The 17,291-nt window shown below is 34.9% G+C and overlaps 2 protein-coding genes across 2 annotated transcripts; one reads left to right on the top strand and one right to left on the bottom strand.

Annotated features, from left to right (window-relative positions):
* Nucleotides 1-1,075: 1,075 nt before the first annotated feature.
* Nucleotides 1,076-7,473, top strand: LOC131939625 (uncharacterized). The gene is made up of 6 exons (XM_059298090.1): nucleotides 1,076-1,183; nucleotides 2,527-2,562; nucleotides 4,113-4,221; nucleotides 4,541-4,617; nucleotides 6,217-6,737; nucleotides 7,248-7,473. Exons 1-5 carry the CDS (start codon nucleotides 1,129-1,131, stop codon nucleotides 6,306-6,308), a joined length of 369 nt encoding a protein of 122 aa, XP_059154073.1. The 5' UTR covers nucleotides 1,076-1,128; the 3' UTR covers nucleotides 6,309-6,737; nucleotides 7,248-7,473.
* A 978-nt stretch (nucleotides 7,474-8,451) lies between these two features.
* LOC131938686 (uncharacterized) lies at nucleotides 8,452-16,449 on the bottom strand. The gene is made up of 10 exons (XM_059296851.1): nucleotides 16,426-16,449; nucleotides 16,179-16,266; nucleotides 15,798-15,969; nucleotides 14,094-14,202; nucleotides 13,844-14,023; nucleotides 12,057-12,321; nucleotides 11,447-11,606; nucleotides 11,095-11,194; nucleotides 10,509-10,691; nucleotides 8,452-9,233 (listed from the first exon to the last, which is right to left on the bottom strand). Exons 2-10 carry the CDS (start codon nucleotides 16,237-16,239, stop codon nucleotides 9,042-9,044), a joined length of 1,422 nt encoding a protein of 473 aa, XP_059152834.1. The 5' UTR covers nucleotides 16,240-16,266; nucleotides 16,426-16,449; the 3' UTR covers nucleotides 8,452-9,041.
* Nucleotides 16,450-17,291: the final 842 nt, after the last annotated feature.

Here is a 17,291-nt window from a genome sequence, read left to right as displayed (position 1 = left end):
ACACTACCACTATAGTCAACTATCTCACACTGCCTATATAGTCAACTGTCTCACACTGCCACTATAGTCAACTATCTCACACTGCCTTTATCACACTGCCTCTATAGTCAACTATCTCACACTGCCTCTATAGTCAACTATCTCACACTGCCTTTATCACACTGCCTCTATAGTCAACTATCTCATACTGCCTCTATAGTCAACTATCTCACACTGCCTCTATAGACAACTATCTCACACTACCTCTATAGTCAACTATCTCACACTGCCTCTATAGTCAACTATCTCACACTGCCTTTATCACACTGCCTCTATAGTCAACTATCTCATCCTGCCTCTATAGACAACTATCTCACACTACCTCTATAGTCAACTATCTCACACTGCCTATAGTCAACTATCTCACACTGCCTCTAGTCAACTATCTCACACTGACTCTAGTCAACTATCTCACACTGACTCTATAGTCAACTATCTCACACTGCCTCTATAGTCAACTATCTCACACTGCCTCTAGTCAACTATCTCACACTGACTCTATAGTCAACTATCTCACACTGCCTATAGTCAACTATCTCACACTGCCTCTAGTCAACTATCTCACACTGACTCTATAGTCAACTATCTCACACTGACTCTATAGTCAACTATCTCACACTGCCTATATAGTCAACTGTCTCACACTGCCACTATAGTCAACTATCTCACACTGCCGCTAGTCAACTATTTCACACTACCTCTATAGTCAACTACTAATAACCCTGGCCAATGGTCAGCAGAGCTCCTACTCTTGAGATACTTCTTTTACCGGCAACCTCCGCGTCTTGCCCTACATGTATCTCCAACAAACGGCTACGGATGTTTGTTTTTTTCTATTTTTACAAGTGTTGAATCTACAGTAGAGGCCCACAGATAGTTTAACATGGTCACGTGATTTGATCTGCCGTGAAATTTAATTTTCTGCCACGACCTGAAGAACACATAAAGCCTCGGTAAAATTATGTCGTATATATTTTTTATTTTTATTTTAAAAGTAACTTTGGCGCAAAATTACTTTCTGGCAACAATTCCATGACGACTGTGTTTTGAAAAACTGACACTTCCGTAATTTCATAGCTACTGTAAACAATGAAGAGAATAATCTTCCGCTTGATACTACTGTTTCCAGTGATCGTAGTCTATGGTATGTAGGCTGCCACGTTCACTCATTATTTGTGACAATGTCAGTCTTTTTGTGGTGTCAGCCAAATGGTAATGCTAGGATCGTTGAAATATTCACGGACGAAAAACATGTTTTTGTATATGTGTCACATTTACCTACTAAACAATATATATAGGTAGACAGATTTTGTTAGCGGTAGTCACAATACAGGTTCAGTCAAGGGTAGCCACAATACAGGTAGACAGGTTTAGTCAGGGGTAGCCACAATACAGGTAGACAGGTTTAGTCAGGGGTTGTCACAATACAGGTGTAGTCAGGTTTAGTCAGGGGTAGCACAATACAGGTAGAAAGGTTTAGTCAGGGGTTGTCACAATACAGGTAGACAGGTTTAGTCAGGGGTAGGCACAATACAGGTAAACAGGTTTAGTCAGGGGTTGTCACAATACAGGTGTAGTCAGGTTTAGTCAGGGGTAGCACAATACAGGTAGACAGGTTTAGTCAGGGGTTGTCACAATACAGGTGTAGTCAGGTTTAGTCAGGGGTAGCACAATACAGGTAGACAGGTTTAGTCAGGGGTTGTCACAATACAGGTGTAGTCAGGTTTAGTCAGGGGTAGCACAATACAGGTAGACAGGTTTAGTCAGGGGTTGTCACAATACAGGTGTAGTCAGGTTTAGTCAGGGGTAGCACAATACAGGTAGAAAGGTTTAGTCAGCGGTAGCCACAATACAGGTAGACAGGTTTAGTCAGGTGTAGCCACAAAACAGGTAGACAGGTTTAGTATGGGGTAGGCACAATACAGGTAGACAGGTTTAGTCAGGGGTAGCCACGATACAGGTAGAAAGGTTTAGTCAGGGATAGCCACAATAGGGGTTTAGTCAGGGTTAGTCAATGTACAGGTTTAGTCAGGGGTAGCCACAATACAGTTAGACAGGTTTAGTCAGGGGTAGTCATAGTACAGGTCTAGTCAGGGGTATTCACAATACAGGTAGAAAGATTTAGTCAGGGGTATTCACAATACAGGTAGAAATATTTAGTCAGGGGTAGCCACAAAACAGATAGACAGGTTTAGTCAGGGGTAGGCACAATACAGGTAAACAGGTTTAGTCAGGGGTTGTCACAATACAGGTAGACTCATATAGATACCATACAGGTAGACACAGGTAGTTACTATACATGTAGACACATGTATTCACAATACCTTTAGACACAGGTAGTTACCATACAGATCACAAAGCTCCAGCTGGGTAGACATAAGGGAACTAATGATCGAACGGTGTAGACCTTAAGCCGCTAAATTCTTTTTATAACCAGACGTAAAGATGTGATAAAAGAATTAAAAGAAAATATTTTTACCTCCGCAGTTGTGGCGCTGAAGACTTTGTTTAGAGAAATCAAAGGTAACATATATATTATAAAGCAAACTTATTTCGTGACAATTATTTTTACATGCAATATAGGTTTTAAATTTGAAATTATATTCAATTAAGCTCTACAAGAACTTATTGAATATTCGGGGTAATCAAGAGAGGCTTTTATTAGAATACTAGACTACCCGTTATCCGTTGGATAACTGTGGATTTCGGGCGTCATCCATAAAAAAACATCTCGTCTGTCACTCAGAGGTGTATCGACCCTTCCCGCGCCCGGGGACAGTTTTTCGATTTGAAGCCCCCCCCCCCCCCCCGCAAGATTTTGATTTGCACCTCCCCACTCAAACTTTCGATTTGCACCCCCCTCAACCTTTCAATTTATTTTTCCAACCCATTTTGGCGCCCCCTAAGGTCGGCGCCCGGGGACATATGTCGTCCCCCCCCCCCTCGCTACGCTATTGCAGTGTCACTTATCGTCACAAAAAAACAGACCCCACATTCAAAAATATGTTTTTTATCTTTTAAAAACACCGAAAACACCGATTTCGGACTATCCCTTTATATACTGACGTCACAGGTGACCTACTCAACTCTACTTCACCTGTCCAGTGTCTCGCAAAGTCTCAGACAACATGTTTTTATCGTTTAAACGACGATTCCAGCCGATCATGTCTCTGACCACACTATCCCTTCATATACTTAGTAGAATCTAGTATTTGCGTAACTCTTGCTAGATTCTAAGAATCTAGAAATTCTAGATCTAGAATCTAGATCTAGATAGATAAATCACAAAGATTTATATCAAGTATTTAAGGATTAAAAATGTATTATGATTATAAAATGGATTGTATTTTTATTTAAGTAATCTTTTGTATGTATCTAATTAATATTTTGTTTGACCTAGATTCTAGATCTAGATCTATAAATAACTTGCTTGGCCATATGATATTTTTAGATCTATAAATAACTTTCTTGCACAGATTGTAGAGCTAGAGAAATTTATTGTAAAACTAAAAGAAAAAGACAGTTGAAAATTAATATAAGTGTTGGAACGTAATAAAAACAGCAAACGGACGTATTGTTAAAGTTATGGCCGACAGAAAATTAGATGTAGAACGCGTTAAACTTTTGAATGGGCCTATGATGGAAGCCGCCATTTTATTGTACAAAAAGTAAACAAAAAACTGTGACGTCACTGTTTCGTCGAGTCTAGTGGTTTTTCTAATCTTTTACAAAATTGTGGTTAATCTACCTATGAATAAATCAATAAATTAATTAACGTATTTAAATAAATGTGTGATTAACAGTCTGTCTGAAAAGACACATTGGTCTCTACCTAAATACTATTTTACAGCTCTCCATAATGAGTAGAACTATTTACAATACTCTATCAGACAAACAAAAAAAAAAACAAAAAAATAAATATTCAAACATGTAAACAAACTTGAGTTTTAGTAGTATATAGAAGATTACAGAGTGAATGAAAAGATCAAGCACTACCAAAAACAAACTAAAATTCAATGCGTAAAAGGGGTATTTTGTTATAGTCAAATCTAAACAATGGTTATTGTCAACAGTGAGAATCTGCCGTTCTTCGGAGAGAAGGTCATCGCCATTTACAATTTTTTTCTCCACGTGCTTGTTCGGCTGTTGCGGTCCTGCAGAAAACCAACACTGTTGTCGATGGTTGGTGGTTTTATTGGATTTATTGTTTGATAAATGGGTGTATATATATATATATATATATATATATATATATATATATATATATATATATATATATATATGTATATTTATTTATTTATTTATTTATTTATTTATACGTACCAGTACCTGCAAGTGTACTTGTATGTAACAGTGTCTTCTAGTTGACCTGCACTTGATCATGTACCTTAACATATAAACATAAGCACTGCTGTTTGTTTTTATACAGTTTGTATACAGGAAAAAACGTAGACAGACATCACCCGTGTAAAGTTGATATCATGTATTGCTTTACCCACAGGGAACCATTCAGTCTGTTTGGCACGCTGGCGCTAATAGGTGGAAGCTTTTTAATCGTGGTATACTATGTGTTTATTGGTAAGAAACATTTTAGCTGTTTATTTAATTTCTTATGCATTAAAATCCACATCGGGATTCTGATGTATTTCCCTATTGAAGTTTTATATATTATATTTAGAAATATAATCCATATTTCCGAAGAAAGGATATTAATCTCTATCCCTTTAATACATAAACCAAAGATAATTATCCTATTTGTTCCTTTTTATTCGTTTTAAGGCTTCAATCATTATTGAACTATATCTAAATACACGTAGGAAGAAACATACAATATACACGTATACAAAAAGAAACAAACTAACAAACCATATATGTGATATAGGAATACACCACTAGTTAGAAATTCAGCTTAAGCGGCGGGTCTAAGTTCAGGAAAATAAATGGATACCCAAACAGTTCATGAAATAATTTATTGGCATGCAAATAAATACAATTGCGGTGATGAACCTCGAGAAGGTGGGGTGAATAAAGAGTTCACTCTTTCAAAAAATAAAAGAGAATATAGTAACAGATAAGAGTTAACAGTATCTAGAACGGACACGATCTACTAACCTACTATTTATTGTGATTGATCCACTTTACTAGTTAGTGGTTTTTATGTGCACTGGTATTGTGTGTGGGTGGGGAACTATGATCTACGTCACTGTGAATATAGTCACTTGAGAATATGTTCAGTTGGGCAGACTAAACTTTATACATAAGTATAAGATACAATAGTATACTTTAATTCCTGAATTATTTTGATATGCATAATTAAAATTTATACTAACATTAGAATACAAAAACAAAAAATCAAGTAACAGATTTAGGATAATTCCTAAAATACATTACATTTAGATATTTAATTTCTAATCAAGGAAACAAAAAAAATGATATTTAAAAATGTATTATTATGTAAATAATTATATAATAATAAATTTATAAATATCATTTTTAGTACATTTCTATAGGTTATTATTTACATAATATCTATTACTCATAAGGAGGCCTATTCATGTAAACATTGATCTTATACAAAGACAATTAAGTAGAAATGATATAAATAGAACTTACCTAAATATTGCTGATGACATTTAAAAATATCTCTACTTGAAAACTTTAATGCATTATTCATTGTTAAGCCAATGTCGTATCGTTCAAGCTTTGTTTTCCTTGTGTTGTGCTATTTATGTGTTTTTACTACTTTTTTCTTTTTTTTAAAATGTGTTTTTACTTAGTTGCGTTCGTTTTTTTTTTTTTTTTTGTGCATTAGAATATTTAAGACGTCTTTCGGCATCAATTTACATAAATTATAATTGCTAAATTTGAAACATTTTCTTTTTATTAAATTATAAAAAAAATTCATGTGAAAATATTATTTAATTCGTTCAGCTTAAAAAAGAACCAGCTTAAAACAAACGAACTACTACAACTACTGGAATTTGAGAATTGTAAACGAGTTAATTGATTTGTTTGTGGATAATGCAAAAAAAAATTCGTTTTTTTTTAACATTGAAAATTTTATTTCGTTTATTAAAAAAATGCTTTGTTTATATAACCAGAAAACAGGTGAATGTGCTTCAAACCATTCCAATTATATTTCGTTTGTAAAAGAATCTGTTTTGTTTACATTTCCAGAGAACATAAGGATTGTCAACGACGGGAAAAAAATAGTGATCTTTAATTCGATGGTTTCGTTGTTAATTATTTTAGCGTTTTTTCGTTTTTGATTTTTAAAGATCTTTTTTTATCCCCTGATGCCACCGAAAACAACCTTTACTGATCGTCTCCCTTTTAATGCTTATTTATACAGTACATTTGTTCCATATTTAGGGAGATTCGAGTTTTATTTGAATTAGAATTTCTAATTATAAAAAAAGAACACGAACTGTTTAATATGTTGGATTATGTTTGGTGGTTTTTTTTTCGCTACTACTTTGTTTTTAACTTTTTCACATTTTATTTGAAATAATTTATATACACCCAATATTTTGGATTCTATATTTTATGTGGTATGATGTGGGCTTGTCTGCAACCCCTGTCCCAGTGCCAAGTTCAAATTCTTCATGCGGGCATCAACCAAAAAAGTGTTTGAATTAAACTTGACTTCTATAGCACCGCCTCTCTGTATGGATACGACGGTTTTTGAATAATTTCTGGTAAGATAAACAACTACTAGTCTCTTGGGATTGTAGGTCTTAGTTCATAAATTTATAACGAACCTAAACTAAAAGGAAATAGATTCATTGCTCACTTATCTTATAACTCCTTTGGCAAACTAGTATTAGCCTCCCGAGATGTCACTGTCCACATCGGACTCAATGTGCCATAGTTATCTTGTATTATTTATTGTAAAGATGGATAATCTTCATTTTTCTTTCTCTTATTTTGTGTATTGCTAGGTTTTTGGTAAGATTGTTAATGTTATGATCGGAAAGTATAAACACGCCGCCTGTTTTAAGGGAATAAAATTCCAGCTTATATGTAGAAAAGCTAACAGCACATACATACAGTATGGGAAAGGACATTAGTCAGAGTAGCAATAGAACACTACCTCTGCCTTTAACTAACTGGACTTTTGAAAAAAGCATTATATTTTCTTTAAACTATTTAAATATAGGTCTTATAATGTATGTATATCTAAACGGTTTGAATTTATTAAATTGCAGAAGTTGTATAAAAGGAACACATGGGAAAAACAGGTGTTTCGAAAAGTTGCTGAAGGTGTTGCCCTTATAAACTATGGACAACAACATAACTGAATCCTCGTGCCTATAAAAGAAGAGCAGTGGGCCTAAATCGATTGAACTGGTTAAAAAGCATGATCAAAACTAAAAGGAAAACATATCAGCACAGGATTAATTCATCTTTTTCGGGTTGAGAGTTATCTGAAAAAATTGGTGGTTTTTAATGATTTCATTTTGTATAATAAAGATGTATAACTCGTTTTGTTTTTCCATTATACGTTAATGTGTTACCAAAAAACGTGTAGTATTCAAGTGTGTATATACTTTGTTCACCTTTCATGTATACTTTAACTGCTTTACAGCGTTTAGACATTTTAAAATTAAAGGTTTTGTTAATTTTATGGGATTTATAGTTTTGGGGGTTTCTAACAATAGCAAGGAATTAACCTGCATTCAGTAGAGAAACAAATGCCATACAGCATTAGTAAATCCCATCGAATCCTGCCATTATTACAAGTTTTCATTTAGTTCGCATTGTGTGTTTGTTTGTTTGTTTGTGGGTTTGTGGAAAATCGTGTAACTTAATTTTGAAAAACTTCCAATCCAGCGATTTCGTTTAGATTTTCTATATGCTTTTCACTTCGAAGACAACACAAGCTTTTCTATATTTTGATTTAATAAGATTTTTAATTTTTTTCATCAAAGATTAATTAAATAGTTTCGAAACTAAAGGGAGATAACAAAATTAAATCGCTCGCTATATTACTATATTCAATAACAGAAGGGGAGATAAATAGCTAGACGCGATCATCCTAACAGTCTGGTGTGCTGTGGTGCACGAGAATGTTTTAAATCGTAGAATTAATCGATCTAGTGAAGACTATTAGGGGCAAATAATATAGTTTTTAATTGATTTAAAATTATGGGTTGGTAACATGATCTACTTAATCTGGTTGCTGTCGTCTGTAAACTGTCGTCACGGATGGCTGCTTTCGCAAGGGAAGAGAGGGGTGGGGAGAGGGAGGATAATCATCTCTCACAGGCTACAGATAGTGTTTTTAAAAAAATAATTTTAGTTGCAGAATTGGTGAATATAGATTATGAATGACTTAAAAGTAGAAAATAAAACAAATATAAAAACCTTTTAGAAAGCAAGTTAATTTTATTTTCGTATTTTCAGTGCATTTAAAAGCCTGTTGCTGTAAAAAAAAAAGAGTTTTTATATTTGTTTTATAAAGATTTGACTGGGTTTAAAAGTACTGTGGTTAGGGGCGTTTAATTTGGCTGGCAGACAAAAACTTCTGACGTGTGGCACTTCGCCATTTTATTTTACATTTTAATCTACTTTAACCTAACTGACTGTTTACTAAAGTTTAAATCTTGTCAAAAATAACATCACCTAAACATCTAATGGAGATCATATTAATAATAATGTCACAATATTTTAAACAGGTAACACTATAACATATTTCTCTTGTGCATGCTGTCTAGATGAATTTATACAGGAGCGCTTCGTTATTTTAGAAGTCGAAATATTGCTCTACTTCAAAGTTGTTTTTTTTATTTTGTAAACTGTTGTATTTAAGTACAATTTTTAGATGCTAAATATGTCTTACGGTGAAATCAGACAATGTGCATGTATGTTTGTGTGTGTGTATGTGGGATTAAGTGGATGCATATTTCAATGAAAATAAGACAAATAGTAATGATTAAAGATTAATGTTTCCAGGTCATGCAGTATGACATTTGTATTTCTCTCCATTCAATCAAGGGCCTCTACTCTACACAAAGGTTCTTCAAGACATCCGACTGCATGCCCTGACAGAAGACATTGTCCAGCAGTAGTTGAAGGGCCATCGGCAAGAGGCGGTAACTCTGCGGATTTTTGTCGTTCAAGTCATCAAGGATTATCGGTCTTCTCCCGCCATTTATACACGTTAGTTCATCCAAATTCAATTCATTTTCACCCTGAAAAGTGTACGTTTAAAGTTAATTAAAAGTAAAGTTTCCCTTTCAAACCTGATGGTCTATGGGGCGAGTGAAGTAGAGTTAACTTCTTTCTGTGACCTCGGCATATGATGATATAGTGTGGTCAGCACTATTCCCATCCGCCTTTACTCTCCCTATCTTGAGTTAGGTAACCATCACAGTTGGGTTGACTCAGGGACGGTCTACTGACTTGAACCCGGATTCGAACTCGAGACTTACGGGTCAGCAGTTCAGCTCTCTACCGCTAGACCAATCCGTCCCCTAAAGTGAAGTACAGAAGGTCGAAAAAAAACCCCACACATTTTAAAGTTAATAGGGGGTTTATGCCACGAGTATTTGTCCAGGGGGTTTACGTCCACGGGGTAGCTAGACCGGGGGTTTTATAAACGGACACAATATTTTGATGGTAATTTTTTTTAACACAGCTGAGATTCTAGCCTTTTACCTAATGCAGAATTAGCGAGGGGGGGGGGGGTAGTTATGTCCCCGGGCGCCGACCCTAGAGGGCGCCAAAATGGGTTTGAAAAAAAAATCAAAGGCTCATTTTAGCTGCAGTTTTGCATTATAAATATGAAAAAATATATTGGGGGGGGGGGGGGGGGGCAAATTGAAAGTTTTTCCCAGGTGCGGGGTGGGGGGGGGGGGGCAAATTGAAAGTTTATTCCCAGGGGTGGGGAGGGGGGGGCACCAAATTGAAAGTTTGTCCCCGGGCGCCCGGAATTGTCGTTACGCCTCTGACCTTATGTACCAGAAGATCATCCGTATTTCAAAATACGACAGTGAAGCCATCATTACACTTCGTCACCAATTTTAAAAACATCCAATATTTTACAAATATGAAACCTCATATTAGATAGAAATATTTCAAATTGAAAGTTTTTCCCATGTGTGGGGTGGGGGGGGGGGCAAATTGAAAGTTTATTCCCAGGGGTGGGGAGGGGGGGCACCAAATTGAAAGTTTGTCCCCGGGCGCCCGGAATTGTCATTACGCCTCTGACCTTATGTACCGGAAGATCCTCCGTATTTCAAAATACGACAGTGAAGCCATCATTACACTTCGTCATCAATTTTAAAAACATCCAATATTTTACAAATATGAAACCTCATATTAGATAGAAATATTTCAATGTGTTTGATCAGTTTCCAGGAAGCCCTTGCCTTGACATTAACGACCACCGTTAACTTGTCAACAATGACCACCCTTACCTTAACAGCAATGACCACCCTTACCATAACAGCAATGACCACCCTTACCTTAACAGCAATGACCAGGGGTATCCAGCCCAAAGCCTGGACCCTGCTCAGCTCTCTCTGTGTGTGTAGTCTCACGGCGGTGTTCTCTGACGTTTGGCTGGTGATGATGACCAGGCGGTTGTTTGTGTGGGTCGGGCGGTAGTCGATCACCTCCAGCCCCTTATACAGCCACGTCTCTTTGTTCTAGAAGTTTCGATCGTCAAATATTACAAGTAAATAAAATTCTGTTATTGCCATTCTCAAAATTTTATCAAGTAAGCTGTTCTACAATTATTTTGATGATTATAGTAAAACGTTTAATCTGTATTATACTCGATAGCATTTTTAACCATTTTGTAATAATTAGTAAAAAAAACATTTACATTGATATATGAAATCTATGTTTTTGTGTACGTATTTAAAATTAAAATAATACAGTCCATCAACATTTTACAGCTTTTTATAACAAACGATATGTAAAAAATATTGTAAAAATGTCTTTATTTTCGTGTAGGTAAAATAGCAATACCATGGGAAATCCATTTGTTTATATTTTAAATATATTATACATTAAATATATTATTTTCTCTACGCGAATCTTACTTACATTTTTAATATTGTCCATTAGAAACAGAGAAACTTCAGGGTAGGATCTTCGGCTGTAAAACGTCACACTGCTGTTTCCACTAAAACCATAAATGTCGATTCTGATAGAGAAGAAACATTTGCAAGTTTAATACACTTAAAAGCATCATAAGACATCTTGTCTCGCGTTTAGAATTTTTGTTTTATATTTTACCCGATCCAGACGGGCATATATTATGTACTTGAAATCTGATAACCCGAAATAAACATAGGTCTTTCTATTGCTTAACAGTCAGAGTTTCTTCGAGGCATCTCTTCGATGTCTGGAAGTAACACTGTTTACCGTGTTAGATTTTTCTTTTATTTTTAGTTACCTCAGTTCATAAAGGGCAATAAGAACATCAGGTTGCCATAAAAAACGTTGAATGGCATCTCGGAGAAAGTTGAATTGCCTCCCGCTTGATTTATCCGTGGAGGCTTTTCTCGCGTTTTCTGATTGGTCCAGCAAGAAAACTATTTCTATTGGTTGACACGCTTTGAAACAAATTTTGAATGTAAGTATACAACTGTGAAAACGCGAGTTAGGGAACTACTGAATAATGTGTATCAACAATTTAAAAACATTAGAATAGAGAACACATTAATAGTTTGCATCGTTCAATAGGGCTGGTAAGTAGGTCACCAACCAGTTCTATTGCTCAATAAAACCTACATGAGCCATAGAACTGGTTGGTGACCTACTTGCCAACCCTATTAGGATGAAAATCATCATAAATTTGGCTAGAAACTGAAATTATGTTTTTCATTTTAATCTTTTTTAAGCCTGGCGTATTCGTCCCTGACAGAAATATGTTGTGTTCAAATATTATAAAATAAAAAGAATTCGCCATTTTATTTTTGTTATCAGAGATCACGTGTATATTATTCGATATAGATCCAACTACAACTTTCAGAACATTAAATACTAATTGAATTTACACCCACCTGATGGCGTGGTAGTTCTTGTTGTAGTTGTTGAAGGTGTTGTCGTTGACGTCGCTGTTGTCTTGGTAGTTGCTGTTGTTTGTATTACAGGTTTAGTGGTACTTGTAGTAGCCACAGGAAGACACACTGAATTGATTTGTTTGGTGAGCTCTGGAGCCAGGTACCTGTAGCTCTTAGGGTTCGATGGGTTAATCGGGTCTGTGACATTAGCAACCACGGCATTTGCACCAAAGTTCAACTCTTCATAGTCAACAGTGTTCTTTCCCTTAATTTGTAATACAATATCTTTTTAATAATGATACAGCTATAGTAATGCTAAGGCCAAACGAATTTAGAATACGCTACTTGACAAAGGTCTAAAGAAATCTTATCAACATAGCTTATTGTTTGCATATTTAGTTGTTTTTTTTTTAAATCTTCATTCTAAGTTAGTATTATTATTAATTATTATTATACAAAAAATTAATGTAAAATAAACCGGGAGTGATCCCCCCTAAACTTTCTAAAATATTCTTATATAAAACAACAGGGGATGAGAACTCGGGCTATAGACATGATTTTTAATCCATTTTAAATACTTAAAGTTTTAAACATAGAATAAAATCTCGTAGACAAAAGAATTGCACATCAAGTGAACGCCAAATAAAAAAGTGCATAATAGTGCGCAATTTTTATTAGTACTTTATAAATTTAACCGAAGGTAGAGAATTAGATCTTTTACTTACATGTGAAATTTCATTTATCTATCTGAAATAGTACTCAAATTATAGGCTTTTGAAAAATTGAAAGTAGAAAAAGTACCATTTCCGGTGATCGTAAATCGCTCAAAAGTTGATACGGATCTACGATTTTGATAAAATACTTATATATGAAATTTCATCAACCTAGCTGTAACGGTACTCAAGATATCGTGTTTACAGACAGACAGACAGACAGACAGACAGTCAGGCAGACAGACAGACAGACAGACAGACAGACAGACAGACAGACAGACAGACAGACAGACAGACAGACAGACAGACAGACAGACAGACAGACAGACAGACAGTCAGACAGACAGACAGACAGACAGACAGACAGACAGACAGACAGACAGACAGACAGACAGACAGACAGACAGACAGACAGACAGACAGACAGACAGACAGACAGACAGACAGACAGGCAGGCAGACAGACAGACAGACACACAGTCATACGGACAAGATTGCAAAATTATGTTTTTCCGTATCAGTGAGGTGTAAAACGTCGAGATTTGTAAAAATCTCGATTTTTTTTTTTGCACGATTACAAGACTTTCGCTATACTTCGTATATACGAGAAAGTAAAAATAAGGTACCATTATTTCTCTTATCTATAAGCTATAATCTTGGTAAAAGGGTTTTAAAGAAGAAAATACGTTTTTCTTTCTTTAACGTAGCAAAGTATCGGCATTAAATGATTGGATAAAAATATGCTCAGAAATGTAAAAAATTATTCTTTTATCCTTATCTTTTGATTCGATTCAATTTTTTGTTTTTATTGTGGATTTAATCCAGTTAGTTTATACTTGGCAATGTGTTTTATTTCGTTGAAAAATATTACATATTAAACAGGCTCACAGCAGCAAAGCAACTGACAAAGACAGGACTATCTGTTTTGGATTGCCCAAACAATTACCATAGACGGGCAAAAGTGGACAGAACTTTCTGTGGCGACCCCGTTTCTCTTGGGCACAAAAGAGAATAGATGATGATAATATTTAATAAAAATTAAAAAAAAAACATTTGAGAAACTATTTTTCCATACCTTTATAACAATGACGAAAATATTCCAGCCAAGTGCTTTAACTCTGTTATAACTAGTTTGAGCCAAAAACCTCCTTGTGGATTTGAAAGATCCTTGAGTTGACAAGATGACCAGCCTGTTGTTTGATGTGGTTGGGGGTGATAGGATCATATCCAGTCCTCTGTAGGTCCAGGACCCACCCTACACACAGATATATAATTTATCAATTGTATCTAAATAGCTACTTCTAATAAGTAGAGATGTAACTTACATTAGGACCAGACACCCAAATACGAAGCATATTTCGAGCATTGGTTGGGCTTGTTCCGAATGGTATTATTGTTGGTTGGTAGTCAGAACTGTAGCCAAAAGCACCGATTCTATGGTTGATATGAAAAATAAACAATTAGTTAAGCTTCTATTGCGTTGTTAATTTTTCGTGTATCAATTATAAAGAAGTATTGAAATCGAGATTTTAACAAATCGCGACGTATCACCCATCCTGAGTTGGAAGAATCCAGCTATGTAGTCATGTCTCTGACGCCTGACTGTGTGTAAAAACGATAAATTGAGTTCCGGCTCATGAGATCTCTTACATGTCTTAGCGACCAAACCATGCATTAAAGAAATGCAAGTTTGCTTTATTTTTCAGTGCATTTAAACGCATATTAATTTAAAGGTTTTTAAATATATTTTTTAAGGATAGGAATTTTTTAAAAATTTAATACATGTATGGGTGTTTAATAAGTTCATATGTTTATAGTTGTTAAACTATAGATAAAAATAATATATATAGTATTTACATTCGTTGCTAGCATACCCTGTGTGGAGAGATGGGCATACATATTAACACATGTGTCGTATACAGTCCGATGTAAAGCCTGATAAACGAGTTCAAGCCTATCACAGCATGCCGTAACTAGATTATAAACCGGCCGTTGGTTGAATGGCGAGAAGGGGATGAGGGGGATAAAGGGGATGGACAGTACATTCTTCAAACTGACAGACATGTTAATGACGCATTGTTTCAGCTTAGTATAAAGCGTACGAAACAGTGTTTAATAGTGTTCCATTGACAATCAACAGTATCAAAAGTTGACACTACATAAGCTACCACAATAAACATTTGCGTTAAAACCCAGTAACGTCCAATCCTTCTTAGTCCTCTAAGCAGAAAAACACTTAGCCGTGACAATAAGAATATTTCCCGAGGTAAACAGCCTGCTGATACTCTGATAGAGTGATTGCTAGTATTAAATCTTACCCATTGTGATTACATGTAGTAATTAAAAAAAATAACGAATAAAAAAAGTATAGTACATTTTCGAACCTGATGGTTCATGGGAGTTAACCAGTTTCAGTTTCCTCGGCATAGGAAGGGATACTGTGGTCAACACTATAGCCAGCCGTCTTTACTTTCATTAACCTGAGTCAGGTACCCATCAGAGCTGGGTAGAATCAGGGATGTCCTACAGACTCGAACCCGCGACTTAAACTCTAGATTTTCGGGTTAGCAGCCAAACAATCTACTTACTATACGACCACGCCATTAATGACAAATCTAATGGCTAATTGGGTTAAAAAAATATATTTTTGCATTTTCATTGGAGAGATGTGTACTCGTAAAGTTGGAAAGAAATCGCCATAATAGATGTGGGTCAAAATTAAGTTTCAATATTAGTCATACACAATATACACAAACAACAAAAAAAAAATAGTGTTAACTAAAAAAAAAGCTTATTAAAACAATAAACCCGCGTGATCTAGCGGTAGTGCACATGATTGCTAACCGAAAATTCTCAAGTTTAGCTTTATAAGAGAAAGAGCTGATCACACTATTCCCTTGTAACTAGATGCGATAGCTGCTTGCAAGCCCTACGCTTTTCAATGATTGTCACCATAATTTATAGTAAATTAGTCGTCACTTTACAATACGTTTCAATTTTATTCAATTAAATCTCTTCAGTTTTCTTACCTAAATGTACTTGATGATGCAATCAAATTATTTGATAAAGCCGTGTCCAAAGCACTTCTCAATAAATCAAATCTGTCTAGATCTAGATCTGTTGGGCTATCATTAGTTGAAGCGGCGAACTTTGCGTTTTCGGAAAGGTCGACGAGGAAGACAATTTCTCCATTTTGGCAGACTGTAAGACAAAATGATGTAGAATGTCAAACCTTATTGGAATATATAACACGCCACAAAATTTATTATTATGCCTTTATTAATTTACTCTTTAAAATAATAGTTTGATATAACAGTCTTACTTTTATATAATTTAGAAACCGAAAATCTTTAGAAATATTGGAATTCACGATTAGCCGGGATCGTTTAAAAAATATTTGTTTGGCTTACCCTGCGTTAGAGAAGTTGTAATTAAACTTGCTAAAATTGTAAAGAGGAATGTTGGCATCATTGCAGGGAGCAGTTTGGAAAAACTAGACTGTAAAAATTAATATACGTTAGTCGTAATTAACTAGAATCAGTTGTTATAAAGAATATATATATATATATATATATATATATATATATATATATATATATATATATATATATATATATATATATATATATATATATATTTAATAATATTTTATTGTACCTTTTATAATTTCATGTGTTGGCTTACTTTCTTGTATATCCATGTACCTTTCCATGGCTCTGTATTTATAGGTTTCAAAATTTCTGGGAAACCCCCTAATGTAACTTCCCTTTCTGTTACATAGAAATCCCCCAATATCTTTTATATATGATATTCAAATATTTGATACCGAAATTTTAGTATATTTTTCGATCTCACGACTATTTTCCCACGCAATTATTTATATATTAAACACTTTGAACATCCTGATCTTTCTTCCTTCTATACGAATGAGAAAACCCAAGAACTATTTATAGATTCCCAAAGTAAACATCCTTACGCTTCCAACAGAACACACCCTTTTATTTACTTTAAGATTCTCACACTCGGTGTCTAATTATATAAGCGTGTTTGTTGACGGGGGCAGACAGTCCAAGGGGCAGAAATATCACATGGTTCCTTCTCTGATCTGCCTATCTATACCAATATTGAGATTGGTAGTGACCTCTTGTACCGCAGTAGGAACGTCCTTTTGATTGTGGCTAATTATATTTTTGGTCACTGTATCTACAACTTGATACATTGTTTATTCTTTCCTTATAAAGACTTTAAACCTCACCATAGTCTTTCTTTTTATGACGATAGCTTCTTTGAGTGCGTGCTTTGCCAAATACATTGAAGTTTCTTCTTCTGGTATATTTTTTAACTGCCATGGGTTTCGTAATTGCCTCTAATTCACTTAAATATTTCTGTGTTAAATTAACCATTTCTCCAGCACAATTACAAATCTAAAAGCTGAAAAGTGCCACTTTCCCTGCCCCAACACAACACCGTTTGTTTTTGTAAAAGACTGTATTTGGTGAATTGCATTTGGAGTTAATCAGTTC

Source organism: Physella acuta, unplaced genomic scaffold (assembly GCF_028476545.2).
Source record: "Physella acuta isolate Inbredline_101_S28 unplaced genomic scaffold, ASM2847654v3 ptg000006l, whole genome shotgun sequence".
NCBI lineage: Eukaryota > Metazoa > Mollusca > Gastropoda > Physidae > Physella > Physella acuta.
The sequence above is the reverse complement of the archived record's forward strand: the minus strand, read 5'-3'. Positions and strand labels throughout refer to the sequence as shown.